We start from the raw sequence: 22474 nt of genomic DNA, 5'->3' as shown, positions 1-22474 counted from the left end.
CAAATCTTCACAAATAAAGAATAACCTGATGACAAAACTAGATCTATTAACAGGTGCTGACTGCCCTCTAGCATTCAAACTAAAGATCTCCCAATGAACTAGTTATACTTTTGTGATAACTCCAAGGTGCTCATACCTAGGCTATTAAAATCAGAAAAAATGCTCATCTTGCAAGGTCTTAAACAAGATTCTTCTCAACACCAGGAAAAAAACTGTAATCTGAACTTCCTGATTATAGTTCCCAGGTTAGGAAGTCCAGAAAGTTTGGCCTCAGTTACATCAATGGCAGTTGGGCAAGACAGAAGACAATAAACTAAATTAACATCTCAAATATACTTCCTAAGCCTGAGGATATAGAGCTTGTGGTAAGGTTTACAATTCCTGCATACACATAATTAGGTATCTGTTTTTCTTATCGGCTGAATCATCTTTCCAGCCTCTCAGGTCTAATTTACAATATAGCAAATGTCAATAAACAAAAGCTTCTTAGGACCCTCAATTATATTAAGAGTATGTATGGAGCCCAGCATTATATTATAATCAGGAGGCAGGTAGACGGAGCTCCAGGAGTTCAAGGCTAACTTGGTCTACATAGTGAGTTCCAGGCTGGCTGGAGCTCCACAGTGAGACTCTTTCTCAAAAAACAAACTAACAAGCATTAGGGCTGGGCATGGTGACAGAAGCAATAGGGTTTCTGTGAGCCAGGCAGTCTGGTCTACATAATGAGTTCCAGGACAGCTAGCACTGTGTAGAGAGACCCTGTCTCAAAAACAAGCACACAAGAAAATAAGCTAACAAACAAGAGTATAAATGAGTGCTAAGGAGCTGGAGAGATGGCTCAGCAGTTAAGAGCACTGACTGTTCTTCCAGAGGATCTGGGTTCAATTCTCAGACCCACATGGCAGCTCACAACTGTCTGTGACTCCAGTCTCAGAGAATCTGACACCCTCACACAAACATACATACAGTCAAAACACCAATATACATGAAATTTAAAAATAAAATACATAAATAAGTGGATGCTGAGAGCAAAAAGTCCACATCAGCATACTGACCAGGATATAATTTAGTCAAAGCTGTAACAGGTAAGGAGAAAGCACAAGCACCAACAAAGACGCAGGCCATACTCACCAAACGGATCTTCCATGCCACTACTAACCAGAGTAGGGAGATGGGGAATAGTTTCTAAAAAGAGAAAAGATACATGCAATATTGAAAATACCAAATTTACCATTGTGAATATTTCTTTTAAATAAGCCCAACTCACTAACACTTATTATAGCTTAAACATTATTAAAAATATAACTTATTAAATGAGAACAATGCTTCCTGGAGGCTGGTGAGATGGTTCAGAAATCAAAGTATCTACTGCACAAGCCTGATGACCTGAGTTCCATTCCTGGAACCGATGGAAAATGCCAGATGCAGCAGTGTACATTTATAACCTCTGCATTCCTAAGGTGAAATGGGAGACAAAGACAAAAGAACCACCTGGGTACTCCTGGGCCAGCTGGCCTGAAGTACATAGCACAGCAGACACAAAAGAGACCCATCTTCAACAAGGTGGAAGGAAGGCCAGGCGGTGGTGGCCACACTTTCAATCCCAGCACTTGCGAGGCAGATGGATCTCTGAGTTCGAGGCCACCCTGGTCTACAGAGTGAGTTCCAGGACAGCCAGAGCTACCCAGTGAAACGCTGTCTCAAAAAAATAAAACTCCTAAGAGTAAGTATCAGAGCAAAGAGCAAACCAGCTCCAAAAGTGGCTAGTTCACCCCAGAAGCTATGGTATTACTACAGTAGTCTAAGGTATACCAACAGCAGAGCCCTGAGTAGGAAGGAATGAGATGTTAATGTGTGGAATCAAGATACCAGAGTGGATGCCCGCTGTGGCTTAGATGTGTTAGGAAACTTGTCCCAGGGAACCTGTAAGAGCTAGGGCCTAACAGAGGGCACTTAGGTCACTTGAGGGAACTGCTAATTATGAGAGGGTAAGCTGTTATGAAGGCCTGAGCCTGACTTTTTTCCCTCCCATATGTGCCCCTGCCACTGTAGTAAGGTTCTTATCAGAGCACTCAGCAAAAGCTGGAAAACTTACTGGTTCACAGCACTTAAGGAAATCTCTGTCTAATCATTAGTTAACCCTAAGCCAAACAAGTGCAGACCAGAGTGGGTACACAGTACAAAGAACACACAGAAAGGGACTTTCATTTTTCAGGGCTGCCACATTATATTATTTTAAATGCCCAATACATATATCCTTACACACACACACACACACACACACACACACACACACACACACACAGATTTTTAAAATCGAGAAAGAGACAACAAATAAATAGGAAAGGATAGCTTGTAATTAGGTAGAAAAAAGCAGTCAAGAAAACTGAATTGGGCCAGGTTCTTTAATCCCAGCAGTCAGGAGGCAGAGGCAGCCTAATCTACATAGCAAGTTCCAGGACAGTCAGGGCTACCTGATAAAACACTGTCTTTAAAAAAACGGGGGGGGGGAGGTGAGGGGGGAGACAGACAGGTGACACACACCTTTAATCCCAGAGACAGGAGACAGAGGCAGGCAGTCCTCTGTGAGTTTGAGGCCAGCCTGGTTACAGAGCTAGTTTAGGACAGCCAAAGCTACAAAGAAACCCTGCCTCAAAAATAAATAAATGGAAGGAAGGAAGGAAGGAAGGAAGGAAGGAAGGAAGGAAGGAAGGAAGGAAGGAAGGGGAAATAAAGCTGAACCAAGAACCTAGCTGTTAAAAGATTTAAAATAAGCTACCAAAAAAAAAAACTTCTAAATCTAAACAATCAAAGAAGGGAACTCAATGGAAAACACATTTTACAGAATTTAGTCTCTAAAATCACAAAAAAGAACTAAAAGAAATCATGATTTTATTTTGTAGACCAGATTGGCCTAGACTTTGTGCCTCAGTGTGGCCTCAAACTCACAGCAAACCTCCTGCAATCAGCCTCCTAGGTGCGGGGATTACAGGTATGAGCCTCCACTGTTAGTGTTCAGCCATCTATACTGGCCTGTCCTTGGGGTTCTGACAGGATATGCCCTCAGCCACAGTCACTACCTTCTCTCTCTCGCCCTCCCTCCCTTTATCCACCCTCTCTCTGCTTCTTGGCCTGTCTCTCTATCCTGTCCCCTATGCCCTCCCCGACTTTTCTGCTGCTCCTGTGCCCAGAGGCTGGTCTCTCCCCTCTCTTCCCCGCTTTTCCCATCCCCCCTCCCAAAAAAGAAAACCTCCACATGAGCTGTTGCATGTGTTTCTTTTTTTTTTTTTTTAATTACAACCACACCAGTGCAGTAGTCTCTAAGTGACTGATATTCCATTTGCATGTTTGCTATGTACAATTTTCTAGGGTGAACACCATCAGAATCAAAATGTTAAAACCCAAGTATTATGATGTAAGCTCCACCCCAGTCCCTGGAATCCACATACCCAAAGAGTCTGGAATCTTATGGTGGAAGTTCTATCCAAGACCCCCTCCCCCATCTCCCTCCAAACCTGCTGCATCTCAGAAAGCCAAATGATGGCCCCTCCCCCAGATATACTCAAGACTACTTCCACAGGGAATTTAAACTGTCCCCCAGAGGACAGATTGGTGGTTTTTCCAGTCTCCCTTCCCCATCTCCTCTCTGGGTGGCTGGAAGGCCACCTGGGAGCATTAAACGTGGGCTTTTTCTAATTCAGTTTGATTTGGTCTGATTTGGATTGCTGCATCGGTGGAGAGGTTTATGGGGTGTAGAAACTTCACCAAGTGTAACACACTCTCAGCATTCCAGATCACTCATTCTCCCCTACATACTTTCTGATGCTCAAAACTACTCCCTCTACCTAGAATGACCTTAGCTGGGGAGATAATTCAGTCTAAAAAGTGCTGTCTTGAACAACAAAGATCTGATCATCAGAGAAAACATGTTTATACAAAAGCAAAGTCTGGTGCAAGTTAGAACAGGAGCCCCCATCTCAAAACCAATGTGCATACTCGAGGGAAGATACCCAAGGCTGGTTTCTAGCATCCACGTAGTCATGGACTCATGTGGAAACACACACCTTAAAAGAAGGTGGCAGTGGAGGAGGAAGAGAAAGAAAAACTGGAGAGTGACAGGTCTGCCTGAATTCCTACTTACCCTAAAACTATACTGGAAAACCACACCTTCTGAAATGCCTTCCTGTATAACTTACAAAAACAGAATTTTTGTTTTGTTTTGCTTTTTGAGACAGACTTTCTCTGTGCAGTCCTGGCTATCCTGGAACTCACTCTGTAGACCAGGCTGACCTCCAACTCAGATAACTGCCTGCCTCTGCATCCTGAGTGCTGGGATTAAGTCAGACGTATTGGTGCTTGCTTTTAATCCCAGAATTCAGGAGGATCACTGAAATTTCAAAACCAGCTTAATCTACACAGTGACTTCCAGACCAACAAGAGATACAAAGCAAGACCCTAGCCTCAAACAAAACAAAATCATTTAGTCCCTTTCTAAATTTTATTTTCATTTAAAAAATTATGTGGCCAGTCGATGATGACACACACCTTTAATTCTAGCACTCGGGAGGCAGAGGCAGGTAGATCTCTGTAAATTCCAGGCCAGCCTGGTCTACAAGAGCTAGTTCCAGGACAGCCTCCAAAGCCACAGAGAAACCCTGTCTCAAAACACTCCCCCCCAAAAACTTATGTGTATGTATTTATCTATATGTATTTATGTGTACCACATATGAGCCTGGGACCCTTAGAGCCAGAAGTGAGCATCTGACAGGTGTGAGCTACCATGGGGGTACTAGAACCAAACCTGGATCCTAAGCAAAAACAGAAAGTGGTCTTAAACTGTTGGGCTATCTCTACAATTCCATTCTATTTATTTATTTACTGAGAGTGTCTCTCTCTCTCTCTCTCTCTCTCTCTCTCTCTCTCTCTCTCTCTCTCTCTCTCTCTCTCACACACACACACACACACACACACACACACACACGGAGGTCAGCATGCAAAAGCTGGTTCACTCCTTTTATTATCTGGGTTTCTGGGTTCCAGGGATTACTCTCAGGTTTAATCTAGCTTGATATCCTTTACTGCCTGAGCCATCTCAACCCCCAATCCCTATCTATTTGTTTAAACATATCTCTATTTAGCACCATTACACTGTTAAAATTTTGTAATACCTTAGGTTTTCGGAGACTGGGCTATACACTAGTACATCACTATGCTCATAAACATGAAGCCTCAGCCAGGTGGTGGTGGTACATTTGGGAGGCAGAGCAGGTGGATCTTTGTGAGTTTGAGGTCAGCTAGTCTACAAAACAAAGTGAGTTCCAGGACAGCCAAGGCTACACAGAGAAACTCGAAAAAACAAAACAAAAACACAGCAACAACAACAACAAAATGCAGCCTCTACTATACAACAGCAAAACAAAAATAGCTGTTGGATAAAAGATCCATTTTGTTCTGATGCTCTCCAAAACTATACTTGCCACTTTTATTATTCATTCATTCACTGAGAAATAAGTGAATAGCATTCCAATGAAACAGCCAGAGCTGGGACTGGGGGAAAGCAGACTTGGTGATTAAGACTATTGACTACTCTTAGCCCGGCGTTGGTGGCGCACGCCTTTAATCCCAGCACTCGAGAGGCAGAGGCAGGCGGATCTCTGTGAGTTCGAGGCCAGCCTGGTCTACCAAGCGAGTTCCAGGACAGTCTCCAAAGCCACAGAGAAACCCTGTCTCGAAAACCAAAACAAAAAAAAAAAAAAAAAAAAAAAAAGACTATTGACTACTCTTAAAGAGGACTCAGGTTTGATTCCCAGCACCCTCATGAGGTAGCTCACAACTGTCGATAACTCCAGGTCCAGGGGATCCAATGCCCTTTTTCCACAGCACTTGCATTCATATGGTGCATATGTACACTCAAATATACACACAATTTTTTTTACTGCTCCAGTCGATGGAAGGGGACTTCATTTGGTCCCAGGGTCATGGGCCAGGTATGGCCACAGCTTTATCACACACAAAAAAAATTTTAAATAATAAATCTTGAAAGAAAAAGAAATTACCAAGAACTGTGTGCTAAGCAATACACATGAAGATTAGGCCTTTTCCTGTGCTGGAGATATAGCTCCGTGGTAGTCATAACTGTCATTATGGCAATTGCCTGTAAAATCAAAAACAAGGGGCTGGAGAGATGGCTCAATGGTTCAGAGCACTGTCTGCTCTTCCAAAGGTTCTGTGTTCAATTCCCAGCAACCACATGGTGGCTCACAACCATCTGTAACCATCACATAAAAACAAGGGTACTGAAGAGATGGTTTAACAGTTAAGAGCACTGGCTGCTCTTCCAGAGAACCCAGGTTCAATTCCCAGCACCCACATGGCAGCTCACAACTGTCTTTAACTCCAGTTCTAGAGGATCTTACACACACAGGGGTACATGCAGGCAAAGCACCAATGCACATAAAATAAACATAAAAATAAAGGAGTTGGCTGTACAATGATTGAGACTTTTATTTAGTGTGTGTTTACTGTCTGTCTCTTTTCCACCCCCAGTCAGCATCAGTCTGCAAAGTCTGCAAACCCCAAGAGGGGAAAACACTTTCCCTACTTTGTCCTCAGGGCCTAGAGTCTTAACTTTCATTCATGGTTGAATGGATGGATTTAGAAATAAAGTAAACCAACATTTTAAAAAAAAGAAAAGAGAAAAAGTTCTTCCTCTCTACAGTATCAAAACAAAAGAGATTTAAAACAGGCATTTATTAGTTCAAAAGGCTAAACGACTCTGCAATCCAGCACTGAGAAGGTTGAGGCAACAGTTAAACTCTGAGGCTAGCCTGGGCTAGATAGCAAGATTCTATCTTAAAAAGAAAATATTAGACAAAGAACCTAGACTAATTACACTGACTCAATTCCGCTGGAATGCTATGCATTTTACTTAACAATTTAAGTGCAAGAGTTGAAGTAGGTTGCTATTTCTGATGTCACATTCATGGCATGTACTGACAGAAAACCAAGACTAAACTGCAGATTTAATCTGACCAAAAGTTTTCACAGAGCAAAGATATTAAGAAAGTATTTTCCTAAGTCTTAATGCTTAAAAAAAAAAATACACGCATTTGAGTTCTGTCTTTAATGTTAGGTTTCAGGAGCCAAAGTGGCCTTACCCATCTTTGCTTACAGACATACTTTAAAAAAAATAATTTAATTACTTTTATTCTATGTGCATTGGTGGTTTGCCTGCATGTATGTCTGTGTGAGGCTGTCAGATCTTGAAGTTACAGACAGTTGTGAGCCACCATGTGGTTGCTGGGAACTGAACCTGGTCCTCTGGAAGAGCAGTCAGTGCCTTAACCACTGAGCTATCGCTCCAGCCCCCATAGACACACTTCTTGTTTTCCTTTTCTTTTGTTTTCTTTTTGCTTTTGGTTTTTCGAGACAGGGTTTCTCTGTGGCTTTGGAGGTTGTCCTGAAACTCACTCTGTAGACAGGCTGGCCTCGAACTCACAGAGACCCGCCTGCCTTTGCCCCCCCCCCCCCCCAGTACTGGGTTTAAAGATGTGCACCACCAACACCCAGCTCTAGACATACTTCTTAATAAACCTTTAACCACCTTCTTTCTTTTTTTTTTCTTTTTTCTTTTTTGTTAAACATTGTCTTACTGGGTAGCTCTAGCTGACCTGAAACAATATGAAGGCTAACCTCAAACATAATCACCAGGGTTTCTCTGTGAAACAGTCCTGGCTGTCGTGGAACTCTCTCTGAAGAACAGGTTGGCCTCAAACTATGAGATCCACCTGCTTCTGCCTCCCAAGTGCTGGGGTTAAATAAAAGATTAAAACCACAATTTAGTAATTCATCGCCCTTTTCTCCCCAAGGCCCCATAAAATTGCTATTCTGCCTAGATACAGGATAATCAAACTGGAGTGAAAGCAGCAATCTTCAGAATGGGTTATGGAAAAGACTTCATGGTTCTATGAATCTCAGTTCCTTAAAATCGGCTTGTTTGGGCTGTAAAATACTTCCATAATTTTTCTCTTTTTTTGGTTTTTCAAGACAGAATCTCTCTGTATTGTTTTGGAGGCTGTCCTGGAACTCGCTCTGTAGACCAGGCTGGCCTCGCACTCACAGAGATCCACCTGCCTCTGCCTCCTGAGTGCTGGGATTAAAGGTGTGCACCACCAACGTCCTGACATAATTTTTTCTAAAATTCAGATCTCAGAAAATTAAAGCAGTTTGTGGAAATATGATTAGTAGCTGCATTAAATTTGAGGTAACAGAAAACACTAGGCTTGCAATTTATAATTATCTCGGCTTTCCTATCTGGGCTAACTGCATGGCTTTGGGCTAGTCACTTAACATTTTAAGCAAGGTTGCATCAACTGCAAAGTAAGAACCAATACCCCACAGAATTGTGGTAAGGATATAATAGTTACACAATGTATACTAATGAGGCTTACATCGTGTGTGAGTAATTAAGTCAGAAAGTAGTAAGCCTGCTATCAATTCAGCATTTAAGAGCTACATGTGGTGCTGCAACCATGATAATCTTAGCACTTGGAAATACCTAAAGGCAGGATAGGGCCACCCAATCTCAAATCAATAAATTTCTATTCCCAATAACTGAAGAAAAGCTGGGGTAGAGGTGTAAGCACTGTGCAGAGCAGGTGTTACACATGGCCAAGACCTTCGATTGCAGTCCTAATACAACAACAACAAATGTGGGCTAGCAAAATGGTTCAGATGGTAGAGGCTCTTGCTGTGCAAACTTGGCCATTTGAGTTCCATTCCAGAAACACAAGCGAAGTAGGAGGCCAACTCCATAGAGCCAGTCTCTAAGGTCACACCTGCACCGACTCCACCCCCCCACACAATTAAGAAGACTTTTTTTTCAGATAAGGTCTCAATTATGCAATCCTGGCTGGTCTTGAACCCAAGATCCTCCTTCCTTAGTCACTGGGGTTTCAGGGATGGCCCACCACATCTTGCTAGGAAAGACACAACCGACAGCCAGTATTAAGGTCCTTCAATCTCTATACAATATTAACACAATCCAAGAGTCTCAAGTCATTTCCATTATGAAATGCCAGAATAATGAACACTCTATTGCCTGCATTTCTAAGGTGGGAATTTAGTCTCAAAATACCTTTCCAGTTGTATTCCGTCAGGAATTTTAAATAATAGTCAATTTTCAAAGGGTTATCCCCTTTGGCCTTTATAAAGCTACTCCTACGCTAAGTCTTGCGATAGGGTCTTTGACAGGACATACAGTTACCAAGATATAACCAAATTGAATCAAATCCACGAATTCAGTGGTGACCAAAAAGAATACATTTTATCACTCTTCCCTAAAATCGTCTTCATTCTTTTCACTTGGTAAAAAAGTTCTTCAATGAGCGGACTGGAACTTTTGTTTAAAAAAGAAAAAAGATGCAGTCTGGGGAATCGAGGAGTTGCGTGGGCGAATGAAGTACCAAAGACTATTTGCAGGCAATGAGTGATGCCCTAGAAATCACACTCTTCCGATTTTCAGGTTTCTAAAGCAATGATTCACTTGAGTTCTTTGCGCGAGCGCGCGCGCGCACACACACACAAACACACATCTGCCACACGTATCGAAGTAAATTCCACTCTTCCTCAGTTTCCGGGGTTGGGGCTCCAAGTCTCACTTTTTTTTCTTAGATGCCATCCTCTGGCGGAGAAAAGCGCCTAGAGTTTTGATCCCTAGCTGCCTGAGGCTGGACAATAACCTCGAGGTTTCCACTGAAACTATGCCCGGCTCCAAAGCCTCGGTTCTCCTCAGCAGGGATGCAGAGGTCTGAGGGAGGTCACTTTTGAAACATGGACTTTGACCCGATCCAGTTACAGTAACCGGATCCCCAGGGAGCGGCCCCCGGCAGGACGTGCGGGCTCCCCCGGAGACCGAGACTGCAAGCAGCGCCACAAAGGAGGAAAAGCGGCTCAGACAAAAGGGCCCCGCGGAGGCTGGGGGGGCGGAGAGCGCGAGTCTGCGCGGGCCCAGCCACAGGCGGGGACACCGCAGCGGGACCGTTGTGGGAGGGCCGAGGGAGGAGGCTACGGCCCGCCACGCCCTGGCTGCACGGACCGCCGCCCGCGCCGTTACCCCCCACTCCGGCCCGGCCCGCGACCCTCAGCCGAGCCGAGACCGCGGTTGCAGAGCTCACGAGTCGCTCACTTTCCCTACTTTGGAGAACTCACCCGGGTCGCCGCTGCCTCCTCAGGATCCACAGCACTTTCTCCCGGAAATCCTACCTGGTCTCTGGCTGCCTGGTTCTAGCCAGAGCCTTCGGCCCCAGAGGAGGGGGGCGGAGGGAGCAGGCTGGACAGTGAGGGTAGGACGTGCCGACGCGGAGGCTCACGGGACTTGTAGTCGCCAGCAGTGGCCAGCTGTGTGTCGACCCGGACAAAATGGCGGGAACTGCCGGCCCTCCGCTGCGCGGTGCCTGGCCCCCCACTATGCCAGTCTGGGCATGCGCCGCACGCGGCCGGTGCACTGAACATAAATGGATTTGGGCGGCTCGCCTAGTTCTGAGCAAGGCGAAGGTCTCCCGGCTTGGGAGGACACGTTCGGTAACAGACTCCCGCGATGCCCAAGAAAGGAGCAAAGGAGCTGATGTATGCGTGGTGTTCTAGTCTGTGTCTCCAACTACTGAGAGCCGATTTGAAGTGCAAAAAACTTATAAACAAGCTACCCTCAAATGTTGTGCGAAAGTAAGGAACCCAGCCCACTAAGCGCATTCAACATCCACACTCCCTGCTGTTTGTATTTTCCCACTATCACCTAGCACAAGCCACCATCTGTCTCGCTTCCAGGACCCAGGACTATCACCCTCCAGACACTCCTGGCTGCTGCTGGAGGATCTTTCTGAAAGTCACACCCATATTAAACCTATATATAACTTTTTATTTCTTTATTTCTTTTCTTTTTTCTTTTTTTTCTTTTAGTTTTTTGAGACTGGGTTTATCTGTGTAGACCATGCTGGCCTGGAGCTCACAGAGATCCACTTGCCTCTGCGTCCCAAATGCTGCCATTAAAGGCGTGCACACCCAGCCTAAATGTAAACTTTTTTTTGTTTGTTTGGTTTTTTTTGTTTTGTTTTGTTTTTTTTGAGACGGGGTTTCTCTGTATTGTTTTGGAGGCTGTCCTGGAACTTGCTCTGTAGACCAGGCTGGCCTCGAACTCACAGAGATCCGCCTGTCTCTGCCTCTCAAGTGCTGGGATTAAAGCCGTGGGCCACCAACACCTGGCTTATAAACATTTTTAAATTATGATACATACAGAAAGAAACACAGGAGAAAATCTATGCCTTTCAAATACACAATCTATAACATTTAAAAATAACAATAAATTACAGCCCAGACAGTTTGCTGTCTTTCCAGAGCCCTCGGTAAAAGAAAAAGTCCCACTACCCCCTGTGCCCACCTACCCTTGAGCAGGCCCAAAGAGGTTAAAGGGGAGCAGGGAAAACAGGGAGCAGCTTGCACAGTTGAGATCTGTTCATGGCGAATCTCCAGAAGGAATATATACTTATGGAATTCTCCCCACTTCCACGATATATATTCTCATTTGTTTTGGGCTTTCCTGTTCTATTATTATCTCAGAGAAGTATAATTGCCTCATACAATAGACTTGATTGTATTGGGCTGTACTTGAAGATTTAATGAGAGTTGAATAATATTTGTCAGAAATGGCACTTTATTTTTATCTTGGAATACAGTTTCATGTATCCCCCAGCTGGCCTCAAACTCACTACATAGCTAAAGATTACCGGGAACCCTGATCTTTCTGCCTCCACCTCCCTAATGCTGGGATTACAATCACAGGCTGCCAGGCCTGCTTTCTGTAGTGCTGAGATCAGGGCTTTGAACTTGCTAGGCAAACACTCTGCCAACTGAGAGGCAGCTTAGCCAGGGAAATGGCATTTTGTTATGTCTGCTTCAGGGAATACTCACTTGTAAGAGCAAGCCTTTTCTTTCTTGCTTTTTTTCCCTTGATTAGCAGTGATTTAGAAGTAGAAAGTGACCCAGGTGTTGGTGGTGCACGCCTTTAATCCCAGCACCCGGGAGGCAGAGGCAGGTGGATCTCTGTGAGTTTGAGGCCAGCCTGGTCTACTGAGCGAGTTCCAGGACAGCCTCCAAAACAATACAGAGAAACCCTGTCTCAAAAAACCAAAAAAAAAAAAAAAAAATAGAAGTAGAAAGTGTTAGTGCTTGTTAAAGTTTATTCTGTGAGGTTTTTTTTTTTTTTTTTTTGGTTTTTCGAGACAGGGTTTCTCTGTGGCTTTGGAGGCTGTCCTGGAACTCGCTTGGTAGTCCGGCTGGTCTCGAACTCACAGAGATCCGCCTGCCTCTGCCTCCCGAGTGCTGGGATTAAAGGCGTGCGCCACCAACGCCCGGCCTGTGAGTTTATTTTTAAAAGTAATTCAAGTTGTTTGTGGAAAACAGAATTTATGAATAGAAAAGATGCCCATTATTTGGGTGCATATTTTTTTTTAAGACAGAGGAACTCAGGTAGCCCAGGCTGACCTGGAACTCACTACTTGGTCAAGGAATACCTTGAACTCCTTATTCACCTGCATGCTGAGATCACAGATGTGACATTACAGTTTAGAGACTTAATGTTGCTGCCACCGCCACCTGCAGGCCACATGGCTCACTAACAGGTTCACAAATTCTCCCCGAATCCCTGCCAAGAAAGGATTTCTGAGTTCTCTGTGGAATTCTGGATTAACCGCATAAAGTTTCTTAGCAATTTCCCCCATTCCCATGACCCCACAGTCTGCCCACAAACCACGATTATAGTTAGGGGGTCCTAAAAGTGGGGTCTGTGACATCAGATTGGGTTTGGAACTTGATTTTGCCCCCCCCGTGAGTATTACCTCAGTTTCCTTATTCATAAAATAGGTATAACAGTAACTCCTTCACAGAGATGTGGTAAGGACAGAATTGGGCCCATAGAGTGCATATCTGGCACACAGATATCCTGCAACAAATAAATGTTAATAGTTGTTGTCAGACAGATCAGCAGCTGTCCTGTTCTAAGCAGAAGATGGTGCCTTAACCGCACAGCAGATCAGTGGACAGATCTTCAGCATCTGTTTCTACCTTGTGACCTCGGGCAAGTGTCTCAACCTTGCTGAACCTTGCTTGACCTCACAGGTGGTTTAGGAGATTAAGGAGGTCATTTACGTGAAGTACTGAGACAGAACCTGGCATGGAGTCCACAGATAATGAATGGAGTGATGACAGAGTGATGATTAATGCAGAAATAGTTACCAGGGATAGCTAAAGGTTGAACAGCACAGACTGCGAATGGGCACGTTCCATGCAGTCACTAGCCTTCAGGCATTTTCAAATTGTTGACCAGCATTAAAAATAGAAATACATACACACATGTGGAACCCAGGCATGCACACAGACAAAACACCCATACATATGAAACAGTAATGAAATTTTTTTAAAATAAAAATTCCGCTGGGTGTAGGGGGTGCTCACCTGTAATCCCCCACTTAAACAGGAGGTTGAAACAAAAAAGATTGGACTACATAGTGAGCCCATGCCTCAAAAAAACCCAGGAAAAGAATAAAGAAAAGGAAGGGAGAAAAAAAAACCAAGACATAAAGGTAGAGTGGAGGTTAGACTTATAAAGAGATGGGAGAAAATGCTCCAAGCAGATGTGCAAATGTCCTAAAGTATAGAACAGAGAGATTAGGTTTTGGTTTGTTAGCCCTGGCTGGCCTTGAACTCACTATGTAGACAGGGCTGCTTTCACAGAGATCTGCCTACCTTTGTCTCCCAAGTGCTAGAATTGAAGATGTGTACCACACTACATCCTGAAATTAGTTTTTCCTGCTCCAGAGGATCCAATACCCGTACACAGACATACATGCAGGCAAAACACCATAAAAAGAAATTTTAAAAGTTTAAAAAAGACATTCAAATTTTTTAATTAATAAATTTATTGTGTGTGTGTGAGAGAGACCAGGTTGGCCTCATGCTGGATAAAGGCATATGCCCCTAATACACTATCTTGCCATCCCTATAATAACATATTTCATCCTTTCATCCTTTACACTCTTTTAGCAAAAACAGTCTACTAAAAATAGTGTGCCCCAAGCAACGACTGGACATTTGAGATACAGGAATGAATGAAATAGACTCTGTTCTGATCCTTCAGGGATTCACAATCCAGAAAGAAAGAGAGTAGTTTGAGAAACAATTACAGGCCTGGGGATGTAGCTCAGCAGTAGAATGATGGGCTAGCATGCACGAAGCCTTGAGTTTCATCCTGAGTACCCAAAAAGGAAAAACTTAACAAAGAATCAGTGGGTGCTGGGCTGGAGTGATGGCTCAGCAGCTAAGAACTATGGCTGGTCTTCCAGAGGTTCTGAGTTCAATTCCCAGCAACCACACGATGGCTCACAACCATCTGTAATGAGATCTTGTGTCCTCTTCTGACCTGTAGAGATACATGCATACAGAATACTGTATACATAATAATAAAAAATACTGTATACATAATAATAAATAATAATTAAAAAAATAATCAGATGGCTCAGAGGTTAAGAGCACTGCATGTTCTTCCAGAGGTCCGGAGTTCAATTCCCAGTAACTACATGGTGGCTCACAACCATCTATAATGAGGTCTGATGCCTTCTCCTGGGGTACAAGCATGTACACAGATAAAAAACTGTATGCATAATAAATAAACAATAAAAAAATCAGTGGGTGATACAGGGGGACTTTATCAGTGAGCCAAATATACCATAGCCACTAGGGAAGACATTCTAGAAAAAGTGATGGTAAAGGGTTAGGTGTGGAGGCAGAGGCAGGTGGATCTCTGTGAGTTCAAGCCAAGCCTGGTCTACATAGAGTTCCAGGCCAGCCAGGACTGCATAGTGAGACCCTGTCTCAAGAAAGAAAATAAAGCCAGGCAGTGGTGGCACACGCCTTTAATCCCAGCACTTGGGAGGCAGAGGCAGGCGGATCTCTGTGAGTTCGAGGCCAGCCTGGACTACCAAGTGAGTTCCAGGACAGCCTCCAAAGCCACAGAGAAACCCTGTCTCGAAAAACCAAAGCAAAAAAAAAGAAAGAAAGAAAAAAATAAAAAGTCAACTGAAAAAGCAGGATGTGTAATACAAGTAAGTGTGACACAAAGTAACAAAGAATGAAAACTTCCAAAGAATGAAAACAGGACAAGGCTCCCAGACAGCGAGAACAGCAGAAGATGGAAGACAGCTTTCTCTCAATAATCAGATGAGAGAGTAGCCATTCACTTCCCACAGATGAGGAAAATGCTGCTGGGAGGGACTAATTGACACCCATAGGTGGTGCAAGGGCCAGGGTGGAAGCCTATAAGGCCCACACCAAAGCATCTCTCGGCTGCTGAGGCAGGCTCGCCTTGGTTTGCCCTCTCTTCCTAAGGGTCAGGAATGGAATGGGATAGTAAGATGCCTGCAATGCAGGAAGTTGAAATCCTGGCTTACCCCATCTGCAGGCATGCTTGATTCATGATTGACTGTCACCTTTGGAATGGTGGCTATTTGGTGACAGAGCTTTTGAGCTAATGTCTAAATGGATGTTCATTTTACTTAAGGTGATTCAAGAGCTGTGGGCTGGGGAACCTACTGTGTGCCAATCCTGATGCTAGAAACTGTCAGAGTTACAAACATGGAAGACAAGTTCCTAAGTATTGGACTAAAGAGAGTTCTTATTGACTGACTGACCGACTCTCTCTCTCTCTCTCTCTCTCTCTCTCTCTCTCTCTCTCTCTCTCTCTCTCTCTCTGTGTGTGTGTGTGTGTACTCTGTGTGTGTGTGTGTGTACTCTGTGTGTGTGTGTGTGTGTGTGTGTGTGTGTGTGTGTACAGGGAACTCTAGCACATGCTAGAAAAACGCTCTACAGCTGAGTCAAATCCCCAGCCTGACATATTTTTTCAAATGCCATAAATCTGACAGTTAGGAACTTTATATAACTGGTAATACCTTCATCTTTTTAGCATGAGCCACATACCCAATAGGGTATGAAGTACTTCAGAGAAAATCCAAGCTGGTGTGATAGTTTTTTGCTGTTATCTTAGCAGGTATGATGTTGCAACAAGAGCTTCGCTTGAGCCCAAGAATTCAAGAGCAGCCTCAGCAACACAGTAAGAACTCTTTTTAAGAGAGTCTGACAGCTGATAAGATGGCTTGCAGGGAAAAGGCATTTGCATCAAAGCTAAATACCTGTGCATATTCTTTCCCCAGAACCCAGGTAAGGGTGGGAAAAGAACTGATTCCACAAAGTTGTCCTACGACCATTCCACCCATGATGCAGGTGAGTCCAAACATACATCACTTATACAAGGCTGGCTTTGAACTCACAGAGATCCGCCTGCCTCTTCTCCCGAGTGCTGGGATTAAAGGCCTGCGCCACCACTGCCCAGCTTGAAATAAATTTTTAAAAGAGAAATTCAAATTATCACTTTGTATGGGACGTGTATTAAACAATTTTTATATATTATCTTCTTCAACATTCCTGATCATTCCATAATGTTACCATCATAGTATTAATGATACTAATATTTCTCATTTTACAAATGTGAAAACTGGGCTTCAGAGATTTCAGCTTGAAATCCAGAGAAAATAAATAGAAGAACCAGAATTATTCAGATCGAGGTCTCCCTGGGCTTAACCTTGGTCTCTAGAACATTGCAGCACACACACAGTTCTCTGAGTTATCCACCCAGGAACAGATCCAGGCAAGAGTGAATTTGGGCTTTTTAAAACCCTCCAGTCCAGTCAGTGAGTTGGCTCATGGGGTAAAGTCACTCTCTACCAAGCCCAGTGACCTGAGTTCAATCCCTGGGACCCACATAGTAGAAGGAGGGAACTGGCTCCATAAGTGGTCTTCTGACCTCCACATGCACACACAATAAATGCTTGTTAAAAAAAATGAAGTAAATCAAAACCTTCTAATTGAAGGCCAGCCCTGTTGGTAAACACCTGAAATCCCAGCACACCAAAAGCTGAAGCAGGAGAATACTGGGTTCCAGGACTTCTTGGTATGCATAGCAAGAATTTGTCTCAAAGCCAAACAAAAACAGAAAATAACAAAAGCCTACTGCAGGGGGTAGTCATGTGGTGATGTGGGCTGTGGATTTAAGAACTACAGAGGCAGAGGCAGGATGAATACATGGTCTTAAGAGACTGAGGGCAGCCTGGGCAATGGAACACACACACAGACACACACACTTCAAAATTAAATAAACAATGACTACCACTACCACCACTCCCAGGGAAGTAAAGAACAAATCAAAAAATTAAAACATGCTGGGTGTTGGTGGGCGCATAGCTTTAATCCCAGCACTCGGGAGGCAGAGGCAGGCGGATCTCTGTGAGTTCCAGGCCAGCCTGGTCTACAAAGCAAGTTTCAGGACAGCCTCCAAAACAATACAGAGAAACCCTGTCTCAAAAAAACAAAACAAAACAAAAAAATTAAAGCATTGTGCCTTGTGATTAGATCTGGTTAATATCTAAAGCAAAGAACCCATCTAAAAGTTATTTTCTATTAATACAGATGCAAAATTCGTCATTTAATCAAAAACTAAAAGTCCAAATCTGCTATCAAGATGCATTACACATTTTTTTCCTTTTTTTTTATTTATTATGTATATAGCACATGTCTGTATGTCCACAGGCTTGCAGAGGACACCAGATCTCATTACAGATGGTTGTAAGCCACCATGTGGTTGCTGGGAATTGAACTCAGGACCTCTAGAGAAGCAGGTAGTGCTCTTATCCTCTGAGCCATCTCTCCAGCCTGCATTACACATTTTTGTTTGTTTGTTTGTTTTTTTCGACACAGGGTTTCTCTGTGGCTTTTGGAGGCTGTCCTGGAACTCCCTTGGTAGTCTAGGCTGGTCTCGAACTCACAGAGATCCGCCTGCCTCTGCCTCCCGAGTGCTGGGATTAAAGGCATGCGCCACCAACGCCTGGCACATTACACATTTTTAAAGTGTGTGTGTTATGCATGTGTGTACACTTGTATGCGGTATTGCCTGCTGCACCCAAAGAGGCCAGAAGAGGACATCATATGTCCTACTCTGCCAGTCTCCACCATATTTGTTTACACAGGTGTCTCACTGAACCCAGAGCTTGCCATTTTTTTTTTTTTTTTTTTTGGTTTTTCGAGACAGGGTTTCTCTGTGGCTTTGGAGGCTGTCCTGGAACTCGCTCTGTAGACCAGGCTGGCCTCGAACTCACAGAGATCCGCCTGCCTCTGCCTCCCGAGTGCTGGGATTAAAGGCGTGCGCCACCAACGCCCAGCGAGCTTGCCATTTTTTAGCTCTGCCTCCCACTCCATCTGTGCCCCAGTCCCCCAGGCTTACAGGAGCTCACACCAGGATCATAGGAGCTCTCAGCTACATCCAGTTTTTTGCCTGGGTGCTGGAAATCCAAACACAGGTTGTCATGCTTGCACAGCATGCAGCATTCTTACTTACTGAGCCATCTCCCAAAGCCAGATACACTGCTTTAAATTCTTATGCTATTTTTAAATGAGAAAGAAAACTATTTTGTAAAAATCAACATCAAGTCAGCATCATGGCATGAAGCCGCAATGGCAGCATTTGTGTGAGGCAGGAAGATTGGGAGATGCAGGTCAGCCAACCATGCTACATGACAAGCTCAAGGCTATCCGGCTGTATTACGAGATCCTGCCTCAGAAAAAAAATATGTATATATATATATATATATATATATATAGTGTACATCGGAAACTTCATACAAATATATATATATATATATATATATATATATATAGACAGAGAGAGAGAGAGAGAAGTGACAGTTATGCTGTGCTTTGTAAACTGGAATGAAAAACAAACAAATCAGCACAAAAACAAAACAGCATAGACAGCCATCAGCCCTGGGCTATATGCCCATCCTCCTGTCTCCATAATTACTCCTGGCTTGGAGGAAGCAGGTGTGCCACCTCTTCTGTTCTCATGTGGACAGGTGAAATCTCTGCAACTAAGGAAGTGCCCAGAACTGGCCCCGTGACAGATGGATCAGGAAGATGCATGCAGTGTTCAAACATGAATGTTTGCAGTGCAGTGTTCAAACATATAGATGTTTGCCTTTCCACCTCCATATTGGCCCTGCGTTCAACACAAAAATGCAACAAAGGAGGCTAAGATTTATTGACTGTCACTTTATGCTAATCTGTCTCCACAATTCACTAAATGCTGTAAATACTGGAGTTGAGAAGTGTAGAACTAGCTTAGCAACACTTTACTTATCACTACAAAATCCTCTTAGTAAGGCACAATAAACAGTGTCCACTAATTGAGCGCATACTGTGTGCCAGGCATTGTGCAGGGCATTCCCTATGAGTTTTCTTCAACACTCATGGCGACCCTGTGATATAATGACAATCATTAGAGAAACAGAGAGGGACTCATGAAACTAAGCAGCTCCCAGGGTCACATGGTTAGCAAGAGGCATCTGTTTGGGTCTGACTTCTCATTTCAGATATACAACACCAAACCCATTTTGTTTCAGACCTACAACAAAGACTGATGCAAGAGGATTGCAAGTTCAAGGCCTGCTTGGGCTATAGAGAGAACTCAAGACAAGTTAGACAACGTGGTAAGACCCCGTCTCAAAATTAAAATAGGGGCTGGAGAGATAGCTCAGCAGTTAAGAGCACTTGTTTGAAGCCACCTTGTTGGCTACATAGTGAGGTCCAGGTCAGTCAAGTTTTCATAGACCTCTGTCTCCAAAAAGAGACACAATGGGTTGGTATTCTGTAGAAGAAGAACATAGCTGTATTTCTCATGCATTCAGTTCTCCTATACCCTAACCTTCAAAACCCACCAAAACCTCAGTAGAGGCTTGTTTTCAAGTATAAAGAAAGCTGGTGGGTGGGGACAGTATAGTGCAGAATAGTGCAGATGATAAATCAGGAGGCGGCTTGGGAATAGACCTGGCCAATTCCAGAACTCTGAATCCTGGGGCAGAAACAGGAGCGAGCTAAGAGCAGCCTGCTATGTTCAGGAACTGATCTACTTTTGCTGTCCCTGGAGGTGGAGGGTGAAGTAAGGACAAGCAGAAGGTAAACTCCCTTTCCCCATCACACTCCCTCTCGTGGAGGTTCATCAATGTCCAGAAGGAGAGTCACCCAGTACAACTAGGAGCACCACACTAAAAAGGGGCAAATGAGTCTGTCTCTCTAGAGAAGATGAAGCCCGATGAGAAGCAGCTTGTGCTAATGCATAAAGGTCTCCCAACAAACAGCTTCTCATGGTCAGTGACCTTTCTGGTCACTGGCTCCTGGACAAATGACTTCATGGCCAATGACTTTCATCATTATGCACTGAGCTTTCAATCAGCCTTAGTTCTACCTTTTAGTGATAAGCAGAAGCCAAAGATTATCAGATACAATGTTTTCCTCTACCAGAAGAGCCAGAGAGCAAACCACAAAACAAACGTGGAAGGAACCGAGACAACACAAATAAAACCTTAGACTCATTTTTATTTGTATTTTTTAAATTGTGTATGTTTGCGTGGTTCTATGCAAACCACAACAGGGTTGGATACCCCTGGAGCTGAAGTTACCCACATGGATGCTGGAAATCAAGTTTGGGTCCTCTATAAGAGCAGTTTGTGCTCTTAACCTCTGAGCCATCTCTCCAAGACCAAAACAAAACATTAAAAACTATCAAGAGAATAGCATAGCGTCACCATTTTATAATCTGTAATCCCAACTCTTGGGAGACTGAGTCAGGAGAATCACAGTTTTATGGCTAACAAAGACAAAACCCTGTCCCCCTCCACTCTTTCCTTCCTTCCTTCCTATCTCCCCACACAAGGCTGTAGCTGTAACTCAGTGGTATTTTACTAGCCTGTCATGCGCAAGGCCCTGAGCTGGAGACTCGGTGATGAGGAGAAAGAAGGAATCTGGAGAAGACATGGCCAACTAAAACTAGAGAACTAACAGATATATTTCTAAAATTATGAGGGATTGGAGACGAATTACTGGGTAAGAGCACTTGCTACACAGACATGAGGTCCTGAGTTCAGATATCCAGTATCCAGATAACAAAGAGGAACATAGCCACATGCCTGTCATTCCAGTGCTGCGGCAGGTGGAGGCAGCAGGATCCTGGGAACTTGCTGACCAACCAACATGTGGGATCAAGCAGAAGAATGGTGAGCTCCAGGTTCGGCCATAGACCCATGTCAAGGAAATAAGGTGAAGAATTATAGGGCAGGACACCACAGTCCTCCTTTAACTTCTGAGACCTGCACAGATTAGTATACCTATACTCATACCGCATGTGTGTAGTATGCGCACACACACACATGTGCACATTTAGGCATACACTGTACTTGCATGCATGTGAGCACACATACCTGATAGAAGATGGCCTTTGTATGCTGTGAATATGTTTCTCTTATTGGTTGATGAATAAGGCTGTTTTGGAAAAACGGACAAGCAGGATTCAACCAGGTGGGAAATCCAAACAGGGATAGAGAAAGGCAGAGTCAGGGAGAAGGAACCGAGCCATGTAGCTGCGAGGAAGCTAGAGATCCCATAAGCCAAGACCACGTGGAGATACACAGATTAATAGAAATGGGTTAATAATTAAGACAGAGATAGCCAATAAGAAGCCTGAGTCATTGGCCAAACAGTTTATAATTAGTATAAGCCTCTGTGTGTTTATTTGGAACTAAACAGCTGCGGGACCAGGCAGGACAGAAACTTCCATCTACACACACCCAGTTTTGGACTTAGGAAAGCCAACAGGAGAGACACAAGGGGAACTTTCACCTTTAATCGCAGCACTTGGGGGGCAGAGGCAGGCAGATCTCAGTGAGTCTGAGGCCAGCCTGGTCTACAGAGTAAGTTCCAGGACAACCAGGGCTACACAGAGAAACCCTATCATGGGAAAAACAAAAGCTGAAAGTACTATTCTAGGGAGAGCACAGGTACCAGACATAAAGGATACCTACCCAGAAGGACTATTTTAGGAGGAGCATGTGTACCACATATAGAGGTTACCTGCCTGGAGGGGAAGACTATTCTAGGGGGAGCATGTGTACCAGACATAGAGGGTACCTGAACACAGGTACCAGACATAGAGGGTACCTGCCCAAAGGGAGAGAGATACTAAAAGCAGCCATCATTAAGGACTCACTACAGTGAACATGGTAGAAAATGCCTAAGATTCTAACTGCTTAGGAGGCTAATGGAGAAGGATCACATGAGCCTAGGAGCTTAAGAACCTATATTGGTTTTTGTTTGTTTATGCTTTGTTTTGTTTTGTCTTTAATGTGTTTTTTTTTTTTCCGAGTCAGAGTTTCTATGTAACTTTGGAGCTTGTCCTGAAACTCACTCTATGGCATTAACTCATAGAGACCTGCCTGCCTCTGCCTCCCGAGTGCTGGGACTAAAGGTGTGCACCACCACTGCTCAGCTT

At 44.0% G+C, this 22474-nt stretch overlaps 1 protein-coding gene and 1 long non-coding RNA gene across 4 annotated transcripts in view; one reads left to right on the top strand and one right to left on the bottom strand.

The window, feature by feature from the left end:
• The window catches only part of Phactr4 (phosphatase and actin regulator 4), a 64424-nt gene extending 54076 nt beyond the window's left edge, over positions 1-10348 (bottom strand). For all 3 annotated transcript variants that reach the window (XM_040756444.1, XM_040756445.1, XM_013120246.3), the window contains exons 1-2: positions 10210-10348; positions 1132-1185 (exon numbers count right to left, since the gene is read on the bottom strand). In XM_040756444.1, the coding sequence (XP_040612378.1) occupies positions 1132-1147 (16 nt within the window). In that variant the 5' untranslated portion in view covers positions 1148-1185; positions 10210-10348. The remainder of the gene's footprint in view (positions 1-1131; positions 1186-10209) is intronic.
• Positions 10349-15861: 5513 nt separating this feature from the next.
• Positions 15862-19662, top strand: LOC121144135. The gene is made up of 3 exons (XR_005881439.1): positions 15862-16156; positions 16257-16326; positions 19554-19662. It is a non-coding gene; the product is annotated as an uncharacterized LOC121144135 (long non-coding RNA).
• The last annotated feature ends 2812 nt before the right edge of the window (positions 19663-22474 follow it).

The sequence above is a fragment of the Mesocricetus auratus genome, unplaced genomic scaffold, assembly GCF_017639785.1.
Source record: "Mesocricetus auratus isolate SY011 unplaced genomic scaffold, BCM_Maur_2.0 Super-Scaffold_100014, whole genome shotgun sequence".
Classification (NCBI taxonomy): Eukaryota; Metazoa; Chordata; class Mammalia; order Rodentia; family Cricetidae; genus Mesocricetus; species Mesocricetus auratus.
This window is presented reverse-complemented; position numbering and strand designations above follow the sequence as displayed.